A 23,639-nucleotide genomic window follows, 5' to 3' on the forward strand; every position below is an offset into this window, starting at 1 on the left:
ATGGCAGAAGGTAGACAGCAAAGACACATACGGTGTTGAAGAAGGGTATTTTAAGCACTGTCACCATTGCAGTATAGAGATGTTCCAGGAGGGGAAGTACCGGAAAATATGGAAATAGGCTAAGGAAGAACCATTATACCCCGTTGATACATTATTTCTTGAGTTGCTATCAAAAATAGGAGCCCAGATTCAACAGACGCAGCATCTGACTTGATACCGTCACCGTTGTGTGGAGAGGACACGTTTTTTCAAAGGCTGATATCCATGAATCACATCCAGATGCTGATGTAAGAGTGAAAGGGTGTGCCCAGCATGACTGAAAGGGAACCGAGTGACAGGAAGAACGAAGAAGGGTGAAACTCCTACGAATCCAGCGAGATAACTGCCAGGAAAATGTCCAGCTCCTAAGAGCAATTCCCCTAGGGAAGATGTGGAGAGACCAAGAGCATCCTCACATCTGTTGCTTTGCAAGCCTCTCATTAGGCAGAAAGAGTAAAACTGGGTAATAAAATCAACTTGTCCATCTGGGATCCAGGCAAACACGCTGCCCATGCCACCTGCTTGGCAATACATGGTCAGGAAAAGAAACCAACCAACCACACAGCCAAGGTACCACTTGAAAACCACACAAGAAATAACACTGGCAACATCTCTCTCCCTCCCTTGATAATTGCCCTTTAAAATCTCAGTCGAAACAGCTACCCAACTCAACATCCCAAAGTACTCCTGGATATTTTTGCAGAGTAAGTGAGAAATAAATACCCCAGGTGTGCCAGGATGTCGGACTGCAACTGCCACACGTGGCTTTTCCTGCAGCATTCAAGCCTAGGTAGATGAGCCAGCAACCCCCATACACGAGCAAAGGCCAACTGAGCATTCACAAACTCTTCTCCTAGACAAAGGTGAGAGATTTTTATTTGGATGTACGGGTGAATTTTTAAGTATACTACTTTCAGACAAGACATTTAATTCATTAGATGATTCCTGGCCAAGGTAGTTTGTGAATAAATGAGTTTCAGAATTATTAAACCAACAGAGACTTGTGCTTGAGCGCTGCCCTCCTCGCACTCACAGGGTCAGTCTGAATGACAAATACCCCCTTCCTACAAAACGTCTACTCTTCTTGCAAACAACATGTAAGGCAATCAGAAGCTCAACCAAATGCATTGAAATTTAGGAGTTTAGGGACAATTTTTGTTGGATTTCATAAACATTTTGGTAGGTTTGTTTTCTTTCTTCATTAAGTAATGCTTTAAGACAGGTATGGGCAAGCTAAAGTTTCTGTTACACAACAGCAAGCTCCCATGATAAACTTGATTACAATAACCTTTTCAGCAGTGAACTTCCTCCTCAGCTGTTTTTTTTTTTAATAAAAGCCTCACCCTTATTTTCATCCTGCATTATTTCCAACCCTGAAAAAGCACTACATGCACCTGTTAAAATGCACAAAAGCACAAAGGTAGAAGGGAAAAAAAAAAAAAGAAAAAAGAAGAAAGAAGAAAAGCCCACACATCTAGAGAAAATCCCCCCCAACCAAATGAAGATTACAGCGCAGCCCACAACACGCACAGACCAAAGGAGCAATTGCTGCTTGCTCTGGAAAGGAAAAGTAGCAGAGCTGATTAGCAGCATTTGTATGGCTGCAATTTTCTATCTCTGAAAAGGCTTTTTTTTTTTTTTTTTTTAATGAACAAGAGCGGCTGGCTTGTGTGTTAATTTGAAATTCTTTAAAGAGATTCTTGAAAAAAAATCACATGGCAGTTAAGCTTATTCAAATTTCAGTCTTGAAAGGAATGCTGTTCCTGATCCTCACACATCACACCTCGAAGGGGATTTTAAAGGATCTCAGCAAACAGAGGAGCTTGTCTAAAGGTAAGTCGTGGCGGATACACTTTCCAGGGAAGCAGAGAGACGTTGCCATTCCAGTTTGAATTCTCTGGGGGAAAACAGAACGAGTATTTTGACCAGGATTAATGAGCTAATTAATAGACAGAGTCAGGAATGACACAGTTTGAATCAGAACACAAACTAAAACATAAACAGGCTGCCTGGTCTGCGAGACCAACATAAACCACCACAACCTGGTCTGCGAGACGCTCCTGCAGTTCCTATCAGCTGCCTGCTTACGTGAATGGACACCGGCAGGGATCACGGTCAGGATCAGACTATTAAGTGCTATAAAACCCTTTTGAAAAGTCAGCATAGCAAAAAAACACAGGAAAAACCTTGCAGGACTTAGGAAATCTTCAGGCTTACGTGTGACAGAGCTCCAAGCTCACGCTGCTGCCTCAGGCAATCTCTTTGTCCCAGTTTCCTACCTTGGACGTACAGGAGCAGCAATAACCCCTGCTCACAGCCCAGGCCTCCAGGAAGGGTCCCACAGCAGGGAGGGGGCTTGGCTGGGTTGAGCCTAAGAGAGGAGGCTCCAAAGAAGGAAAAGCAGCAGATACTCATTCTGCAGCGGCTCTGGCTCTGCACAGCACGCACTAAGGCAGCCCTGGACTCCCACAGCACCTGAAGGAAGGGGACAGATAGGCTAAACAGCACTCTCTACATATTAAATTAAGGCACTCTCTTCTAGTCATTCCAAAATGCAGTATATACCTAACTTTAAGACCTTACACAACTCAAAGACAAGAGAAGAAGCTAGCATTAGCCCATCTATTCCTAAAACCTAAAACCCATGCTTACTTTCGGGGCAAAAGAGAATGGCACAGGCTGGAAGCCTGGTTAGAAACACCAGAGACTACAAAGGCAACCTGCTCTCTGCTGGGTTTGCTGCTCCCAGAGAGCTGCCACCTGAGCTGCTGCCTCCTCTCACACAGTTTGTCTCGTCCCTCCTTGGGCTACGTTTCCAGGCTGGGATTCCCATGAAGGTTCCTCCTTGTTGCTGGAACCGGGACTACCAAAACCATTGGTCACTAGCAAGGTGTGCAATCAAAGCAACAAAATGCTAGGTTTTTAGATAAGCAATTCCTGCAGTTGCTCCACCAAAATTCCTCTACTCAGCTCTGGTGAAGCCGCACCTGGAGTACTGTGTTCAGTTCTGGGCACCCCAGTATAGGAGGGACGTGGAGCTTCTGGAGAGGGTCCAGAGAAGGGCAACCAGGATGATTAAGGGAATGGAACATCTCTCGTATGAAGAGAGGCTGAGCAAGCTGGGCCTGTTTTCTCTGGAGAAGAGACGGCTCAGAGGGGATATGATTAATATGTATAAGTTCAGGARGGGAGAATGCAGGGAGGAAGGGGACAGGCTGTTCTCACTGGTGGCCAGCGATAGGACGAGGGGTAATGGCCACAAGCTGAAGCACARGAAGTTCCGTCTCCAGGTGAGGAGCAACTTCTTTACTGTTAGGGTAACAGAGCAGTGGCACAGGCTGCCCAGGGAGGTTGTGGAGTCTCCTWCTCTGGAGGTCTTCAAAACCCGCCTGGATGCCACCCTGTGCCACATGCTCTAGGTGTGCCTGCTTGAGCAGGAAGGTTGGACTAGATGATCTGTAGAGGTCCCTTCCAACCTTAAATATTCTAAATATTCTGAAATATTCTGAAATTCCAAAAGGATCGGTGGAAAATACAAGCATGCAAGATTTCTTTCCAAAAAGCAGCTTTTGCTTAGGAAAGCTTCATATTTTCATTACCTAATGTATGCAAACCTATAGCAAAGAATCCTAGAGAAGAAGCTTGACTCACTTTCAGGCAAGGATGTAGCATCCTTACCATTTATCCATCCTTCAACATTTTTACATTGACCTAAGGAACAACCACAGATCTCAAAATAGAAAATTTAAAGGACATCATTAAGTTTACCTAACTTAAAAACTAGAACTATGATTTAAAAAAAAAAAAAAGTTGTCAGGGACTAGGTAATGAAAAATGAAGCTTTACAAGCTTAGAAATCTCTGCAGAACACAAAAAAAACCCCACAAACTAGAGTCCCAGCTTCAGCGGTAGAACATAAAGAGCAGCTGTTCGAACAGCTCAGACCAAAAAAAATCTATCTGGCCTCACATCCAGCACGGAGCAACTGGGATGAGGAGGGAGGAACTGGGACCTCAAGCAGCCCACAGTGCCACTTTCCTGAATTCATGTCCAGCTTCACAAAAGTCATACTCTAGTCTCTGTATTTGTTAGTCTCGGTGTCTCGTCTTTCAAGGCTTTTGTCCAGTCTTGATCAGGCTCTTAACATCCAAAATGTTACCACAGGAAGGAGTTCCACACATCACCCAGAAATTGTATAAAGAAGCATTTTCTGCTGTTTAATCATGAACCTACAGACTAGCAATTTTTGCATTAAAAGAGACATTGAACAGTTGCTCACAAACACTTTCCACAAACCATCTCTGCCATATCTGCCAAGCTGCCTCTTAGTTACATTGAAGTCTATACAGCTGTTTTTTGGAGGAAACCTGTCCCAAACATCTGATAATCCTCACCATCATTCTCCCTACCTATTCCAATTCTTCTGGAAGATTTTGAGAGGAGGGAAGGGAAGAAAGGAGAGAGAAACAGGATTGCATCAGCATTTAAACATCATGGATTTATATACTAACATAAAGCTGCTTTGTACTCTACCCTTTTATTAGAAGTCAGGAATTTATACTGTTTATATTTAAATTTTAAACATCATAAATTTAAATTTATCTTGCTCTCCGGGCGCTGCTGTTATCGATGCTACCATGTTCTTGTACCAGTCTTAATTTAAAATTCTGCATGCTCTTAATTATACAAGGCTCCACAACCCCTTCGTGATGCTGTTTTTGAACATGCAGCTGCTGTTAGCCCAGCTACAACACCAGAATCATTCCTTAGCACCAGCTTTCAGAGGACAGTGTAGGTTTTGTACACAGACAAAGCAGAAGCCAGCACAAACGCACCCGCACGCTGCGAGCATTTTGTTGGCCATGAACTAAAAATCACGGCCTGTTTAACAGTGCACGTATTTATCTGTTGATAGTTACCTCATGGAGGTGCTGGGACACACAGTAGACATCAGTAGGAAAACACGTATCTGTGTGTTACGATAGCAGCTCACAGGTCAACGAACTATGATCTCTTTTAAAGAACTTTTTTTCTTCGAGACATCTGGTTAAGACGGTCGCATTTTTCAAGACTTCTTTCAAACTGTGTGTAACAGATTTAAACATTTTATTTTTCAAGAAGGAAAAACGAGAACAAAGGAAGTTACATGTACCTCTTCCATTTACACTGGGCTTTTTAATTGAATTTTTAATTTTTATTTTTAAAATTTTTAATTTTAATAAGATTAGGATTCTTCAAAAATGACTTCTGCAAGCCTAACTAGGGTTTACTTGCATCAATGGCCTAAATTTTACTTTTTCTGCAGTGGTTTATTCATCAGAAATAGTCACTGAATTCTTTTATTATAAAAAAAGAATTCCTCAGACTGGAGAATGCCTTACTTGCAAGCTCGTTTTAAGACTCATTTTGAAAGAGCAATGTTTATTTAGAGAGTACTTCTTTGTCACCTATCAAACTAGCAATACCAAAGCAGTCACCACAAAATACAAACCACTTCCATAAAAAGAACTTCAGTGGAGTGACCTCATGCAATACTCAAAATGTAAGAATAAAAAAAAAAGAAAATATACAGAGGAATTTCGCTTCTCCTTAGCAGGTGGGACAAAGTAAAGCCCTAAAACAGTGATTCACTTCATCAGTCCCTCCTAGAAGAGTACTATAATTAGGACGCCAAATCCACACCCACAACTACAGAAACACGAGCACTTAAGAAATACTGTCAAGTTTATAAACTTCTATTAACATATCCAAACGCTGTAATGAAGCAAATGCTAATCTTTCTGCTTTTAAGTTGATGAAATTATACACCCATAAAGAAAATCTTTGATATAAAGTGATTCCAAAGCCTGAACTGCCATTTGCTGTATGAAAGCCCTCAGCCACGCTGCACCCAATTTAGGGTGCAAACCTAGAACTGATAAAAGCAAGTCAAACCTGAAAGAGAAATCAGCCATGAGAGCAGGACATGTATTTTTTGTGACACCAACAGCAGCTTTTGCCCTATAAGCATGAGCAACCATGGCAGAGCTTACCCAGAATCTCTAGCCCCTGGCACTAAGGGCCAAGAAAGGCAGGTGTGAGCAGCCTTGCTAAAGCCAGTCCTAAATAACAGCACCGTCGTGGACACTGTGTGATTTCCTGTGCACAGCTTCAGCACAGACGGGATTTTTTTTTTCTGTGCTGCAGCTGAGTTCACAGAATCACAGACTGGCTGAGGTTGGAAGGGACCTCTAGAGGTCATCCAGTCCAACCTCCCTGCTCCAGCAGGGACACCCTGAGCACAGGGTGGCATCCAGGCAGGTTTGGAAGATCTCCAGAGAAGGAGACTCCACAACCTCCCTGGGCAGCCTGTTCCAGGGCTCTGGCACCCTCACAGTCAAGAAGCTCCTCCACAGGCAGTGGAGATGGAACTGCCTGTGTTGCAGTTTGCACCCATTGCCCCTTGTCCTGTCACTGGCCACCACTGAGAAGAGCTTGGCCCCTTCCTCCTTACATTCTCCCTTCATTAACTTACACATGTTAATCAGATGCCCTCTCAGCCTTCTCTTCTCCAAGCTAAACAGGCCCAACTCACTCAGTTTCTCCTCATACGAGAGATGCTCCAGTCCCTTAATCATCTTTGTCGCTCTCCACTGGACCCTCTCGAGAAGCTCCACGTCCCTCTTGTCCTGAAGAGCCCAGGACTGCACTCCAGGTGCAGCCTCACCAGAGCTGAGGAGTGGGGCAGGAGTGGGGCAGGATCCCCTCCCTTGACCTGCTGGCAACACTGCTCCTGATGCAGGCCAGGATCCCATTGCTTGTATTATATAAGGGAAAAAAAATTTAGGGGATCCAAACAAATTATGAAAACTTATCTTTTGTTCTTAAAGTGAGTGAATTACCAACTTGACTCCTAGACTATGCTAAGCTTGCCCCACTCTACAGAGAAGAACTGAATGCAGACAGGAAGAGACAAGCAACAACACTCTAACAAGATCCATCTCCCAGACTCACTCCATCCTTCCTAAGTATACCTAAAGTTAAGATAAATAATGAAAATCCACTCCTGAAGTGGAAGAGGTAGCTACTTTTGCAAAGCCTCCAAATTAAGAGCCTTCCTACCTAGAGACACTTCAAACACAGTAAATATTTTATCAATCTGTGATATGTTTAACAGCAGCAAACAAGATAGAAACAGTTCAAAGTATACAAAAAAAAATTTAAACAATCATTTCCTTGATAAATAAGCAAGGTAACATGATTTGTATACGTAAACGATAAATACCTTCCATGTGTTTTTCCATGCTGCAAATTGGAAAAGTAGTTTCCAAGAAACCTATAATACTGATGTAATACTGCTACTACTGCTCAGAATTTCTTCCTAGTACTCAACTCATACTGCCCAGACATACTATAGGAATCCCAGGCTTCAGAGAAGCTGGCAGAGATAATTAGAAATTAATGAGGGCTCAATTTTAAGCTGAATCTAAAATTGAGCTCTTAGCCTTCAAAGCTTAAGACTATTGGCCATACAGTCCCATACCAGTCGCATACAACAGGTAATCATCAAAACACTAAGCAATCTTCTTAATCCATGAGAAATCCTCCAATTTTATGTTTCCCTTCAGGCTGTCGATTCTTCTGCCCCCGACATTCACAGGGAAACCAAAACTAGTAGGAGTCTTAAACAGTTTTAACTGACAACTTTAATTTACAAAACAAAATGGCTTTTACTATGCTAGCACAATGCTAAATCGGTTCCACTACATTTTTGTGGCACAGCCCCATTTACCTCAAACCATTGCAACCAAAGCGAGCAACCACGTTGTTACTAGATGGGCACCAAGCAGAAAACACATATGGGACACAGGCATTAATTTCAACTGCAACTTTGACTATGATCAGGAGAATCACAAAGTGGGGTAAAAATCGGGGTCAGGGATCGTCACCCTCCTGATGCAGAGAAATTCAGTAACATTTAAGCTCATTGTGACATCCATTATCAATATTAAATAGCCATTTTGAGCATGGAAAAGCTGCAACAGCCATTAAGTTGTAAGCAGCAAGGAAACTGTCAGAAAAGTCCTTGAATTTTAATGCCACATGTAAACTGTTAAGTCATAAATGAAATATATTAACAAAAACAAAATCAAAAACAAAAAAAAAAAACAAAGCAAGTTTGTTCTGTAATTAGGAAAAAAACCCACATAGCTCCATCTTTTAAAATTGTGTGCAAGGAGAGGAAAATTCATGTCTGCAAAAACGTAGAGCAGTATCTGATCAAACTGAGGATTTCAAAAAGCACAGGCCCACGTAATTTCCACACAAGAAGCTTCAAGGAAACAACTGAGGAACTCCCTGAAACACAAATGTTGTTTTTTAAATAATATTAGGAAATTCTAAAGATCAAAGGACTCTCAAAATTAATATTTAAAAAAAAATGCAAAAAGGGAAGATTCAGGAACTAAATGGCATAATTAGCTTGGCTTGGGTCCTGGGCAGAATAATGCCGCGACAATGGGAAAGATGGAGGCTAAAAATACCCGGCCATGGAGGCGAGGTCATCGGAGGGAAACCCGAGCGCAGCCCCAGCGCCGACGGCATGAGGAGCGGCGCAGGCCTCAACGGTGCCGCTCGGGAAGGCCCTTAGGCCTCAACGGTGCCGCTTGGGAAGGCCCTTCTCTCCTGGCAGACCAGCCAGCTGGAGAAACGGGGCTACATCCAACTCACACGGCGACACTGCCCCATGACTCCTGGAAGCTTCTGGAACAGTCTCCATTTTGAGTCACAGCATGGCATAGCAAAGCAAATTGGGCAAACATGTGTCGCTCTTGCCCTCCAGGGCAGATCGGTGGACATTTCCTGAACAGAAATCTAACAACAGCCACCTTTAATATTCTTCTAACCTTAAAAACAAAACAAAGTAAAAAGATGACACAATTCTTAATAAATTATAGGGAGAAAAGAGCTATTTTCATGTCGATGGAGCTAACTGAAGGGAACTTCACTGAAGTCACACATCTTGTTTCTTCACAAGTCCACTTATCTGTGGATCACAAAAGGAGATTATTCCAGAAGCTTCTCAAAAGAACATGATCTGAAACATATTTATGAGACTACCCCTGTCTTGACACACACAGAGCACACATTCCAAAATGACGTGTTTGTTATCTTCAATGCTTCGATAAATCATGTTGCCCAACACCCATGGGAGTGACCTGCTTACCTATATATACACATACATACGCGCACACAAACACATACACATATATTATAGGTATTAAGAACATGAGAACCAAAACCAAATATTATTTATGGACATAAATGTTCTAAGGGTAAAAACACACCGTAAGAAGTAATGAAAGTTAAACTTAAAATTAGTTCTGCTTTGCTATCTTAAGACAAAGACAAAATAATTGCCTAAAAGAGAATAAGATATGTAGGCTCCCGGTCAAGAATATAAGGAAAATATATGAAAAGTTGCTGCTAGCTCATAAGAAAACAGATGCTTTTGAACAATTTTATACTGAGACACACACAAACACTTAAAAGCAAAAACCAGAGGGTGTGTATTTGAGGGATGGATTAGGGGATCCCTACTTCAAGCCGAAATGGAGAGGCAATTTGTGTGTAGCTCCACTATGAGACAGACTAAAAACAAAACAAAAAAAATTATTTGTTATTAAAAACAAATTAGCCACAGAACTTTATACGTAGTACTACTTATTTTAAAATTCGTTTTATCTCCTACACTAGAGGGATTTTAAAGCAAAAAGAAACAAAGATGACTGTCAGCTAAAAAAGATGACTGCTCACCAAAGATCTTGCTTGATGCATAGAGAAAGCTTTCATGGAATGGAATGAGCATATATGAAATCTGCTTCAGAAAAAAAATGTGGTTTTGTCCTGTAAGAGGAAAATTTGCTTTTCTTCTATCATAGCTGAACTTCAAACTTCTGAACTAAAAGTGGAAACAACCTGCTACTGCTGCCGTTTAACCATGAACCCTCTGATAATACGTTTAGGCACAACCTTTTATCAATGGCTAATTCGTTGCACTTGTTTTTTACAGCTTTAACTTCAACTTGTGTTGTTCCAGTACGTTTTGAGGAATTGGGAGATCGCTACTGATTTTTTGGGAAGCCACCAAGAGTAGCTTTATATAAGATGATGTTTTGTCTGTATTTTACTGATAAAACTGATGCTTAGTGTAACTTTGAGTCCTCCAACCCGCGACCACATGACTTGATAAAAATTTGTGCAGGGAAGTTAGCACAGGATTCAATTAAATGCACTGAATATCGGTTCAAAAACACGAAGGGACAAATTGAGTATTTATGTCCATTATCGAGATTTTTGGTAATGTCTGCAGCTTACATTCACCACCAAAAGACTTGAACAGTGACCAATTACAGCTCTTAAATCCTCTGCTTATAATGATCATAATCTGATAAAATGTTTGATCATAACTGACTACAGAATATGCAAGCAGCAAGATCAGTGCTGAAACCTGATGTGAAGAAACAGCAGCTTGTAGTTACTGTTTGCAATTCTCAGCCTAATGACACAGTCAGAGGTGCTAAAATAAAATAAACCTGAGGATACATTATTGAAGGACGAGTTAAAGTAGAGCAGAGAACAGATATTGCCTGAAACAAAAAGCATTAATAATAGTCCAGTGACTGAAAAACAAATCATATAATATTAGGCTTAGAGAAAGTAGTCTATGGATCTTAATAAAGTAAGAGTTGATTAATATGTACATACAGTTATGAATGGAGGGGAGGAGTTTCACTATCAGACAAGAAATTTTGTGTGGAAAACAAGAATTACACAAATTCAGCTTTTAAAACAGATGCAATTACATAGACTCAGATTCTATTAGACGCAGACTCATCATAAGCAATGTTAAGACAGAAAAAAAATCAGATAAAGTGACAGTTTTCTTCCAGTTTGTGGGGAAAAAAAAAAAGAAAATATGTGTATGCTATGCATATAGGAGGGTGAGGTGGGTATACGCCCTCTTTTATATAAGGGCTAAACTGAAGTGGTTTTGAGAAAAAGCAAGCTAAAATGGAGTGAGGAAACCCACTGCATCTGGAGCTGCAATCACACCATCCTGCACTGTGGAAGCAGCTAGACCTCGTGCAAAAGCCCTCCTGGATCCTGAAGGAGCAATCGTGCTCCCCTCTTTCAGCCATATCTCCCGCTTGCTCAGGAGTGTGGTACAAGTTTTATGGTTATAATTCATATGGAAAAAAACCACATACACAAAACCCCCAAACCACCCCCTCAAAATAAAGATTATCTTCTCAACAGCTCTCCACCCACTGAACACAAGCTATGAATTGCAAAATGGCAACATTACTCATATCACCACACTGAGGGCTTCAGCACCTAAAAGCAGACCAAAATCTAGAATCTCATGTTAGCAGAATTTCTGCTTTCTCCTCTTAAAAGCTAACACTTTATTTGCACACCTCAAAAAATCCATAGATAACCCCCTCCCATCCTCTCCAGGTGTACAAATACCAGTGGGAAGTCATGACCAAACTACACAGGACCCCTAAATAAGTGACATTTTACACTGCACTCAAGGCTGTCCAACATCCCTCGGTCTCTAGAATATGCATAACTTTTTATGTAGATTTTAGGTTTAATTCATTTCAATCAGCAGAGCAGAAAACAGAGTAAGAGAGTCTAAAACATAATCTACAAAAATAAGCATAAACTAATTCAGGAGATACTTTAAATATTCCTCCCCCCACCCAAAAGGTAGTATATTGCCTTGACAGACAATAAAAACAATGTATGTTTACCAATTTTCCAAGAGTTTGTTGTTCTGCATATCTTTCTTCCGTCACAAGTACTCGTTGATTTTAATGTCAGTATTATCAGTCTAATTAATACTGGTTAAAGATTAAGGCTGACCAACTTACTGAGTGCACTGATTTCTGCACAGGCTCCAATAACGTGAAATACAAATTTTTTTTTTTTTTTTTTTTAAATACATCTTGCCCTTTAGGAAAAAGAAGTTACCTCTACACAAAAGATCTTCAGATCAAGCCCATATAATTTCATCTTCTCTGGAAAACATTGAAAAACATTCAAATATGGAATATGGCCTTCAACAACAAACCTGCATTAAAAAAAGAGAGCATCAAATCAATATATAGTATTTAGCACGACAAAAGCATGTTTATTCTGAAAATACTACATAAAAATATTAATTTCGGATTTAACATCACCATTAAGTTGCCTAAGCAATTCTGTCTGAAGTTACACAACCTTAAATGCTCCATTGCCACAAAAACCAGCTCCATCATTCAGTAGGCCTTTAAAATGAAGCTCAGCTCTGATTGACAAATGATAAGATTATGGCACGGAGCTGACAATCAACACGCTCGCATACGGCTTGTTCTGCACATTCTTCATTGATTACATTTTGGAGCTTGCTTAGACTCCTTACGGTCGTATGGAATTTTTCTTTCAACATCCTGAAAGGCAAATTTTAAAAACTGACACACACTTTCCACTGGAGGAGTCAGATACTGGGGCTGGGAGGGAAATCACAGAATTACCAGCATATACGTGGAGCTGATCTCCATTAATTTCATTCTGATCAAAACATGTTATTTGGATACAAAGAATCTGTACACCAATATATGCAAAGTAATTTATTTGTACTCAAATAATGCATTTTTATTTAAAACTGGCTTTGCTAAGAGGTGAGCAACAACACTTTGCTTTTTTTTTTTTTTTTTTTTTTGTAACATTCTTTTGTATCGTCTTTGTAAGATAGGATTTAATAACAGCTACTGAAAAGCAAAAACACTCAGAAATGCTACCACAGAGGACACCTGCTCTTATCCAAGATCTTAGCTGAGATTTACATCAGGCAAAGCCAGCTCTAAAACAGTAGGGACCATCCCAAGGAACTAGTCACTGCTCTCATTCCAGAGCAAAGCAGATCAGCGGCCTCCCACGGCATTAATGTAGAACCATGTTCCTGCCTCTTCTTCAAAACAATTTTATTAAAAAAAAAATTAATCTGAAAAAAAAACCAGAACAATTTAACAGAGAAGTCCTTGTTACTTAAATAACGTTAAAGGGTTGAAAACAACATTCCTGCACAAACTCCCTCCCGTCTCACTATGGAGACCAGCAACTTCTGGGACTAAAAACTCTGCAAGACCCTCCTGGATTTCTCCAGAGTTTGTAAATTCAAAATACGTTGAGAGAAAAAAGAGCAATACCTAAGTAGAAGGATGTCTTCACAGCTACGAGCATCCAGTGTTGAGGAAGTTCCATCTCCCTCTCAGTTTCATGCAGTTACAAACCTGACTTCTGTTTCTCAGGACAGTGCCTTAACCACACACTTGCTGCACATTGTTTAACGTGTATATATGAAAGATGCCTAAAACTCTATGTAAAGGCAGGTTACTGCAAGGGAAGGTTATGCTTACGTCCTACATTTGTTTGAAAATATTTTTAACTTTTTGTTTAATTTTTTAAAAAAGACCATTAAAATAAGCACATTCTTACTCAAAACTTTTTCTCCACTAGAATTAGCCTAGCATTTAGGATTTCAGCAATCTGGAAAGATCACTTCAGCCAACACCTTTCACTCTGAAGGTCTGTACAAGAAAGGGTCTTGCAGGGGCCATTTTATGGAAGTGTGAGATGTACATTTTTGTTAGTAGTTTCCTTAAATAGTGCGAACAGCCACTCCCTACCCCAGCACTGGTTCCTGTATTTGGCAGCCCAAAGCCAGCAGCAGTCGCCCTCCTACCCCACTTGCTGGCTGAGCACCTCGTACGGCGGCTCCTTGGCTCCTTTTAGGCAATATTAGCTGTGACAAATTAACTTAAACCAGAGGTATGTTTTCATAAAGAGCATTAAATCAGCCTAACAGCCTGATATAACTGGGCTTATTTCCCTCCTACTCTTCTCCTGGGCTGGCTGTGTGCTCTTCATACCATCCTGTTGCACAAACTCATGTAACTTGCAGGCTACTTTCCAGCAGAGAAGGGGCTGTCTCCTGTCATTTTAACCAAGGACTGGATGGCAGAAGGATCTAACAAGAGCTGGAGGTGGCAGAAGGGATGCTCCACACAGCCAGGAGGATGGAGAAAGGAAGGAAGACCTTCCCCTTCCAGCTGCCGTTCCCAGCACAGGGGGTCATGAGCTCTGCTACAAGGCAGCCACACATGGGATTAGGTGCCACATCTGAGGAGCTGGCGTGAAGAAGCTGAGAGTCATAACCCCCCAGAGCCAGCGCAGCAACAGCTGGAAGGGGACAAACAACTGCTGGAAGGGGACAAATAACAAAGGTGTGGTGGTGCTGGCAGCTAAGCCAGGAGCTGCACAGGGAAACCCCAGCTCTGCTGCCCTCCCCTGCCACAAGCTCTGGGCTCCTCCCTTGCTGACAAAGGCACCCGGGTGACTTCTCATCCAGAGGATTAGATTGAAACCTGCCCTTTTGTTTCCCACCGTTTGTTTTCATCTAGAGACATTTCCAGGCTCAGCTCACTGCAAGGACACTGCTGTTGGCACAAGGTGGAAAGGGTGAAGCAAATTAGGCTGCAACACTCATTTTTTTTTTTGCAGACATTAATCTTTTGCAACATTCCTTTCCTGCAAATATACTTCTTTCTGACTAACTTTATTGCAGATTGATGAGTGTTTTTGCCCAGGGCAAAAGAAAGGGCAGGAACACTTAATGAGGGACCCCAACAGCACAGCCTGAACGGAGCACAGAACCCCATTCCTAGAACCACATCCTGCAAGGAGAGTCCCGAGAAAACAACAGCATTCCACACGCTCAAAAATATAAACAAACATAAATAAATTCCAACAATGACATCTGCTCCAGCCTGAAATTATTGTCTCCATATATATATGTATATAAAGTGTTCTTCTCTGTCATGTTAAAGTTGCTTTCATATTCTAAAAGATGTACGAAACATATGAACACTGTTAGGAACAAAATGTGTTGAGGATTCAATTTAATACTTACTCCTCAAATCCTAGATTTGGAATAGCTTTATCAAACAGCTTGCTGATTCTCCCAAACCCTCCACTGACCTGACAGATGATCAAAAAACCTCCTAGGACTATGCAGTATCACTGAAGCCCTTGAGAGGCAGATAAAGCACAGAGTCCATATTCTTTTAATTATGGCAGCAACGCACATTAATCAGGTCCAAGTATGAAAAAACCCTTAGTCCTCTGCCTACTACAAGGAAATGATGCATATGTTAAAGCCACACAAACTGATTACAAGTTTAGTCTTGCCAGCACAGTTGGGTATCACCCCAGCTGGAAGGTATTAGCTCACAGCCTCCCCAGCTCTAGCATCTTGAAACTTCTTCCACAAACCAACAGTTTTATTATTTAGGTAAATAATAAACAGCACAGTAAATATCATTGTGATTCTTCACAGTGAGAAAGGATTTAATGCCTTACGTAGACTTGAGTCGCAGGTTGCTGAAAATGTTATTTTTAAAACAAATCATTCTCGGATGAGCTAATTGTAGTGTTTTCTGCAAAGTGTGTCAAATAGCAAGGAGGAGGGTATTTTTGGTGTTGTAAATCCTTTAAGGGCTGGCAGGTTGCCCTACCCCGGTGCCTAAGCATGTATCACAAGGGAGGAGCCGCAGTCAGCTGACTTCAGGGTAGGGAGAAAACCAAACCCAGGGAAAAACAAGGCAGAACTTTAAGCACAATTGTAATGCAGGTGGTTTAAATAATACTATTTGCCTATAAGGACTTAAGAGGTAATGCTGAATATTTATTATTTTCTCTGCATAGTTTTCATCTCTGGCCTGTCTCTATTTTGATGCATCTTAACACAGACAAAAATGGTCACACTGTCTGATTTTTAAACTTTAAATATTCAGAAGCTAGAAAACAAGGGGTTTACAGTAGTTCATGCAACTTTTCTTTCCCCTTCTTTATCAAACCTGAGAGGCAAGACCTCAAGCATAGGTAGGTAAAGCATGCTAATGTAAGGACAGTCTTACATAACTTTCCGTATCATTTTAAGAACATTGCAATACAAATGATATTCTTTTAAATAGGACTTTATGCATTTAATTCAGTTCATATGCTCAGTGCATTTAAAGCCACTGGATCATTCTGATCCCCCACGAAGTTTACCCACTTACATGATATTGAACCCATAAATTGTATCCCATAAACAAATGTGATAAGCTCTGAAAATGTGAGTATGAAGGAAGTTTTCCAGGTTCCAGATCATTTTTTTTTTTGCATTGCCCAATTATAAAAACCTGAATGCAGCAATATACTCTTAACATTCAATGAACACAATCCTGCCCGTTACTGCCCTGTTCCTATTACTGAGGTCCTTGCTAACATGGTGCTGTGGTTATAAAGAAAAGTTTGGTTTCCATGATAAAGCAAACCCAGAACAGGATAATGCATTATGCATTTTTATCTAATCTTCAAACAGAATGGGCTAGGCAAGAAGTCTTTATTACTGTGCACCATTTGCTCTGACCCAGCATCTGCGATTTACTACTTTGATTTTTGCATATATATAAACATCAGATATGACTGATTTTCTAATAATTGATAAAAATCCAGAGTAGGCTGGGATAGTTCCGATTCCCGCACTCCTTAGGAATGCATTAATCAACAGTAAATCTCGTCATTGCCAACTACTTTCGAGTTCTGGCACTTCTTATCTACTCAGCATCTACTTTCGTATTGCAAGGTGCTAGCTTGAGCTTCAAGTGAAGCCACATTTTAAGGTAAACATTTCATAAGTAGCAGGTAGGCAACAAAAGCATATCCAAATCTGCAATGCTGCAATTCGGATTGATGAACACAAGGGCAGTCCCCTAAAGTTAAAGGATTATTTTTTTTTTCCCTAGAAATAAGTCATGATAACTGCAGTTAACTGTCCCCTTCCAGGCATAAAATTTTCCCCCTTCTTAAAATGTGTTTGGAGTATTTGATACCCACCATTCTCAGAAAATCTGCCCAAAGGGGGAGGATGAGAAAAGGGGCTCCAAAGGCAGAGAGGCCATTAGGGAAAATTAGGCTTTGGGGTAAATTTCCCTTATATTAGCCATAGATTCAGCAGCAATACCAGTTACATGCATCACGGAGGGAGGAGGATGTACTTGTTGCCTTGTTTTTAAAAAGAAATGAAAACATCATATCAACTGATTCTAGGATTCCTGTTTATTTTGCCGAGGTCTGACTTTCCAACTTACACTTACTTAAGTCTTCCTGTTCCTTAAATTTGGGAGGGGGAGGACAGGGCATTTTTCCCCATCTTTTAGAGCCCCCCACTATTTCAACGCCTGTTAAAAAGATGTATCTTTACACAGAAGGTCTTTCAAGTTTTCAAAAAGCAGCTGCACAAAATTTTCTATCACAGAAAAGGCAACTAACTCCACAGGTCACCTCATTATTCCTGAGCATATTATTAAGCAAGCAGAGATAAAGACACAATTAAAAAACCCACATCTATTATTCATAAAAGCAACAAATATTTCACTAGGAGCAATCCATACCTTAAGAGATCAGATAATGTCATTGATTCTCTGAGCCAGAGTAAGGCCATGTAACAAAATGAAAGGGTCATGGGCATCGACATCCTCAGTTTGTCCTTCTTGTTCTTCCTGGCGTGCAAGGTACCGTCCACCGAGCCCGAGCAGGCAGAGGTGCTTTCTTTGGTTTATATTAAAAAGAAAAAAGATACCCAATATGACATACATATGATACATAGTAGAAAAAATATAAAGGAGCATACGTGGATGTTTGTTTAGTCCCTAGGAAAATTTTCAAATCACTACTATAGGTGTTAAAACATAAATCACTATTTTAGTGTGTTAAATAGCTTAACTTTTCAATTTATTCTTCTACCCAGATATTAAGACAACTAATTCATAAACTGCTACTTTGCTTGACTGGGGTGCTGGATAATACAAAGAGGCAAAGCTCACTCTGGAACCCAACTAAACAGATCTTTCAATGGGACTTACTCTTAAACCTGGAATCCTAGAAAGCTGTTACCTCCTATACAACACATAACCAATAGCAGTTATGACCTGCAAACACTATTTTATATTTGAGAGACAGGGAGCAGGCAGGGGAGAAACAAGGAGGAAATAAAAGTGATATGCCAAAGTGAGCACCTCAGAGTTGACGATCAAAACAGCAAATATAAAAGTTTCCAAATACTGAGTTTTAAACATCAGTACAGTCAGAATTATAAAGAGAACATGATTTATATTGTTGAAATGTTACTTAAGTGTGGGTACTGTATAGCCATCTCCCGTCTATTCTCTAATCATAAGAAAGTATGCATTATTTTTTTTTTAATCTAAACTCAAAGGATCACCTTCAAAATACAAATGTGGCAAATGGTAGTAAAGTAGGTGAAAAGACCCAGCCTATTCCCTTACTGCAGTGAATCACTAAAAACTGAGAGAAGCAGAAATAAAGAAGTTTTATAGGGAGAAGTAATGTAAAAGTTAGGAACCTTTTCAGCAGCAAAACCTGGGAGGTCAGGGAAGGAAAAAGAGAAATCAAGTCTCCCTTCCATTCATCATAAACCAGGACAAATTTGACTCCATAGAAACTTTCTCACTCTCTTTAACCAGCTGCTGTTCGAACACAGAAGGTTCAATTCCCAGCTGGAAGCTACGGTCCCTAAAAATAAGGCTGCAGCTCATGGAGTCTGGCGGGTCTGTGGTTGGGCTGACTCAGGGGTGAGAGGCCTGGCTCCCCCTGTGAAGACACAGCGACAAATATTGATTTTTGGAGACAGAATTGGGCTTTGATGCCACCTACTGGCTTCAGCAACACCCGAGACTAGGGACAGAGCAAGAAAATAAAGGGACCGATTCAATCGTATCTGGTACAGACTAAATAGGCCTACAATGGAGCATCCCAGAGTGGCTACTGCCTATAAGGGCACTGAAGAATAAAGGCAGTTAAGCCTTTCCATCAACAGTTTCATCTTTTATACGCATGCATGCGCTTAAAGGCAGCTTCACGACTGAAGCTTCATTATTATAATTTCACATTCAATCCAATTTTAAATAACCCTCATTACATTTCGTGGTTTAATGATGGCATGCAATTTCCCTTGCTTCTTCCAGCTTATTCAAGGCATGACAACACACCATTGCACACATCTAACAATTAAAACTGTTTCACGGGCTTCTCTAACTGTAGCTCCCTGCTGTACTCAGGGGAATTTTCTATCATCCCTACCCAAAAATAACAAAAAGTGATTGCACATTAGACAAGCTTCTTAGTAGGGAAAAAAATAAGTGTCATGGTTTCCTGTGTCTAGCAACAACAACTCAGTAGTAACTGGCACAGAAAAGGAAATTACGAATCCTCACAGTAATTTACAGTTGACTAAAATATCAATCTTGTTTTATTTGTGTCAAATTTCACTATACAATTGCCCTTTTTGTGTAATTTTTAGTGAAATATCTTAAAACTACTCTAAAATTCTTAGAAATATAACTGTAAAATGTAAACAAGTAGGAAGGAAGAGGTTGCTATGGACTTCAAAAAGGAAAAAAAAAAAGGAAATGGAGTATTTTCACTAGACTTTTTTTCCACTAAATTCTTTCTCCTTAATATGTATTTGTATAAAGCCCAAGTCCTGATATGTATATGAACATACAGCAAGTACTGATATGTATATGAACATACAGCAATCCTTCACCTGCAAATCTTGTCAATTTAGTTTAATAATATACGGACTAAAAGTCCTTGCATCATATTTGCAGAAATTTGTGTCTCCATTTGTGTATTTTTTTCCCCACTCCAACCACAGGTCAAGACCTTCCACTTCACACTACTTTTAAGATACAGGTAACTATACAAAAACGGTTTCTAGATATTTATTTATTCATTTATTGCTCCTACCTGAAACTCTGCCAGTGGATGAGCCAAAGCTGCAGTCAGTGAGTGGCTCCCCATCACTTTCAGAGAGAGGGAGCAAGTGAAGAAGACCAGGCCTCTCTGGCTCACTCTCCATGTCTGTACTGCTCTCGTATCCCTGTTTTGTGTAAAGCCACAGTAGTAATACCTAGTGTTATTTGCTGCTTTAACCTGAAGAAACCAAATAAAATGTGATAGGTGCAAGATCTACTGTCTGTGAAGCTTAAATAGGAAATGTCCACCTTTTTACTTGTTCTATCAATCAACAGTAGCCTAAAATCTTGTAAAATATACTATTATTTTTCAAGATTTCCAAAGATGAGAAAGATTCTCAGTATTCGTGTTGCATTTCAGTCTGCTATAGTAACTAGAAAGCAGACAATATATAGAATCAAACTATGATGAAAAAATGAGGAGAGGTTTTACCTGAGGGGTAAATGATGGCAGCTGATGACATATTTTGCATTACAATTTCTGCCTATCTACTCATAGAGCAGTATGGTTTATCTATGCCAGAACAAGGCAGTATCTCTACATAAGCAATTTCCCATACTTAAAGAAGAATATTTTTTTCTTAAAATGTGGGGAAAAAGGGTATTTGTAATCCAGTTCAGGTGAGATTCTTTGTGCTGAGACAATATTAGCGCAAATTACATATAAAGCTTGGAAAAAAAGGATTTTCATTGTTGCAATTTAAAAAAAATTCGCAGCTGAGCAAAGCCCTTGAGCTTTTCCCTTACTGATAGCACTTTGATAGATTCCCCAGCTGGTCTCTCACAATATGCTTGTTGGCTCTTCTGAAGGTAACGCCTCCAAAAATTGCACAGAATTTCATCCTGTTAAACATAAACAAACAATGATTAGTCTGACGGACACAAGTTCATTAATTTGTGAGAGACTGAGATCCTGAGAATTACAGACTGTAATTTACAATTCAGGAATCTGAAAAATGTTCTGGCTCCCATTTTATTAACTGGGATTTATAAACTATATTTGAAGTTACCAAAGAAACTAAGTTTGTTTTCATATGCTCAGTGCTTTTAAGCAGAGTTATTTGATCCATTGTAAAAATCACCATCTTTTAAAATAACCCTCACTGTTACTCACTCACAGCGTGTAGACCTTACCCTGATTTCTACATACCTTCATTTGTGGGCATACTCCTAAGGCTTCCAAAGCTTCTGCTTGTTTCTGGAGTACAAACTGAAAGCCTTCACAAACATACCATTCCCAGCCTTCATCTATGAAACAGAACACAAAGATTGTTTGTATTTTTAAGATCATATGCTAACATTATGTTAATTTTTTAAAATAATGTTATGTTACATAATATTAACTTTTTTTTGCACATAATATTCTGTTTTCTTAGTACTAGGCCTAGGATGTAGCTCTGTATTTAATAATTGCAGGTCCACAAACTTGCTAAGGGAACCTTCTGTGCCCTCGTCCAGGTCATTGATGAACAGGTTGAACAGCACCGGGTCCAGTACTGACCCTTGGGGGACACCACTGGCCACAGGCCTCCAACTGGGCTCAGCCCCATTTATCACCACCTTCTGAGCTCTTCTTTGCCATTTATTTAAAATAACAGCTTTAGCAACTCACTTGAACCTCACCATGTTAAAACCTCTCTGCCCCAAGTTTCTGTTAGGCTTTAAAGATGTTGGGTTTTTTCTTTGCTGCAGATCTTGCTCTTACACATGCAGGAAAACAGGCTGCAAGAGTATCATGTTAACAGCAGTCACATAAGGGACTGCACAGAACTATGGGTTTCTTTTGTAGGAAGTTTGGGGGGTGCCTAATGACCTCTCCCACAGCAGTAAAAAAGCAAGAAATGGTTTAGGGCTCGGACTTGAGGAGCAAGATGGGATAAAGACAGTTGGAGCTGTTAAGCTCCTATTATGGAGCCTACCATAATATCCTTACAGTCATATTATCATATGTAATGGTCACTATTCTTCTGAATCATGAAATAAAAAGTATGGAAGGAACTCTGGATGAAAGATGCGACATTTAACTACATCATTTTAGCTACTGTAACTGTATGAAGACTCTTACACATAGGTTTGCGTGTAGGTTAGAGGGCCAAGCAGCTGTAACACAAGCCAGACATACTCTAAAAGCGGGAGCACTGTTAGACCTCACCTACAAACACACACAACTTTCCTGTTCCCAGTCACCACAAGGAGGAAATCCAGGGATCACCACAATGCAATGAATGCCATAGGTCTCATCGCAGAGTATGGGCTCACACAAATCAAACTGACAAAAGGCCACACGCAGTTGTGTTCAATGGGAAAAACACCCAGGGCCCAGAGGCCGTTTGCAGCGCAGCAGTCACTACCCACTGGGTCACTCAGGGTGCTGCAGGTGTTTGGGGCTTGTGCTGTGCTCCTGTTCTTACAGTCTTTCCTATCTACTTTTGGCTAAGACAGAATTTACTACCTTGACCTTTTATCTGATCCACTACAGCTGTTCTTATGCAAAAAGGGGAGAGAAGAAGATACATACCATTTTTTTCCTGCTTTCTTAGACCTTTGGAGATGGTCTGGATTCTTGTGTTCGAAGTAACAGCACTACTGACAACTTCTCTGGTTCTCTGCAAAACAGCAACGTATCTCAGCAAAGAAAAGGGAAAAATCTGTGCCTAACCTGCACAGATTGCCCCACCATAAAACAAGGAACTCCTTCCAATCACAGAACCAAAAAACAGTAATTCACAAAATGTTCTCAACCTTCTATTTAGGAAAGGCAAAAATTGGGAACTACCATCCTGGCCAGACAGGTAAAATCCATCAGTTTGTCTCCATGGGCACTGCCATGAAGTGCAGCACTACCCCACAAGCTGGAGCAGCACTTTGCTATTAAACTAGCTATTAAAAGCTACTGCATTTTAAAGTTTGTGAGTTTTATGAAACTGGTGCTAAATAGTCTGTTTTGGAACAACAACAGTTTTAAACAGCATTAGGTAAAGCATGAAAACGGAGGATTTGCAACACTGCCTTCAGTCTCTAATGGCAAGGAGAAAAATGAAATGTTTTCCTTAAAAAACAAGGCACAACCAAAGAGAAATGCCCTTCCCAAAGACTTGATGTTTTTACCTCTGTAACATTGTGGCAAGTTCTGCAATAAAATCTGCCTCCATCAGTAAGGCCCCAGTTCACTTCCGAGCACTGCACACAGCGCTCGTGATAATCTTCCTAAAACAAAAATAAAAGAAGTTTCACACGTGTCCAAGTGGAGCAAGCAACACCACTCCTGGGCTACAGCACAGGGGATTCGGGGATTATTTACTGAACAGAGTATTTCTGCCCTTTGTGTTAGCTGTAATTATACAATGAACAGTCAGACCATTCACTGTCAGCTGCAGATAAGAGAACAGGTAAGTTCTCCCCCTCGCAAGCGCCGAGTTCTGCGTATACGAGCACAAAGCAACAGCCGCCTCTGCCTGGAGTAGGCGCCGAGAATAAAAGGCAGAATAAGAGGAAAGGGAGAGGGGGGAAACGGCAGCAAGGTGTTTCTGGCCCAGGGGGGTAACGCGGGGCAGAGGGGCTGCCGAGGGGAGCGCGGCCCACGGGCACGAGGGGGTTACGGGGGGCCGGGAGAGGAGCCGGTGGCTACGGGCAGCCCCGGCCGGGAGCGGCGGCTGCAGCCCGGGCCGCGCCTCGAGCGGGTCCCGCGGC

General features: G+C 40.8%; 1 protein-coding gene across 1 annotated transcript in view; it reads right to left on the reverse strand.

Annotated features, from left to right (window-relative positions):
• TAF1B (TATA-box binding protein associated factor, RNA polymerase I subunit B) overlaps positions 1-23,639 on the reverse strand; it is a 46,948-nt gene that overhangs the window by 19,584 nt on the left and 3,725 nt on the right. Inside the window, exons 2-8 of the mRNA XM_026037062.1 lie at positions 23,058-23,156; positions 22,468-22,555; positions 21,100-21,197; positions 20,697-20,792; positions 19,942-20,074; positions 17,565-17,721; positions 12,058-12,157 (exon numbers count right to left, since the gene is read on the reverse strand). Of these exons, the coding sequence (XP_025892847.1) occupies positions 12,058-12,157; positions 17,565-17,721; positions 19,942-20,074; positions 20,697-20,792; positions 21,100-21,197; positions 22,468-22,555; positions 23,058-23,156 (771 nt within the window). The remainder of the gene's footprint in view (positions 1-12,057; positions 12,158-17,564; positions 17,722-19,941; positions 20,075-20,696; positions 20,793-21,099; positions 21,198-22,467; positions 22,556-23,057; positions 23,157-23,639) is intronic.

The sequence above is a fragment of the Nothoprocta perdicaria genome, unplaced genomic scaffold (assembly GCF_003342845.1).
Source record: "Nothoprocta perdicaria isolate Ctin4 unplaced genomic scaffold, notPer1 scaffold_19, whole genome shotgun sequence".
Taxonomy (NCBI): domain Eukaryota; kingdom Metazoa; phylum Chordata; class Aves; order Tinamiformes; family Tinamidae; genus Nothoprocta; species Nothoprocta perdicaria.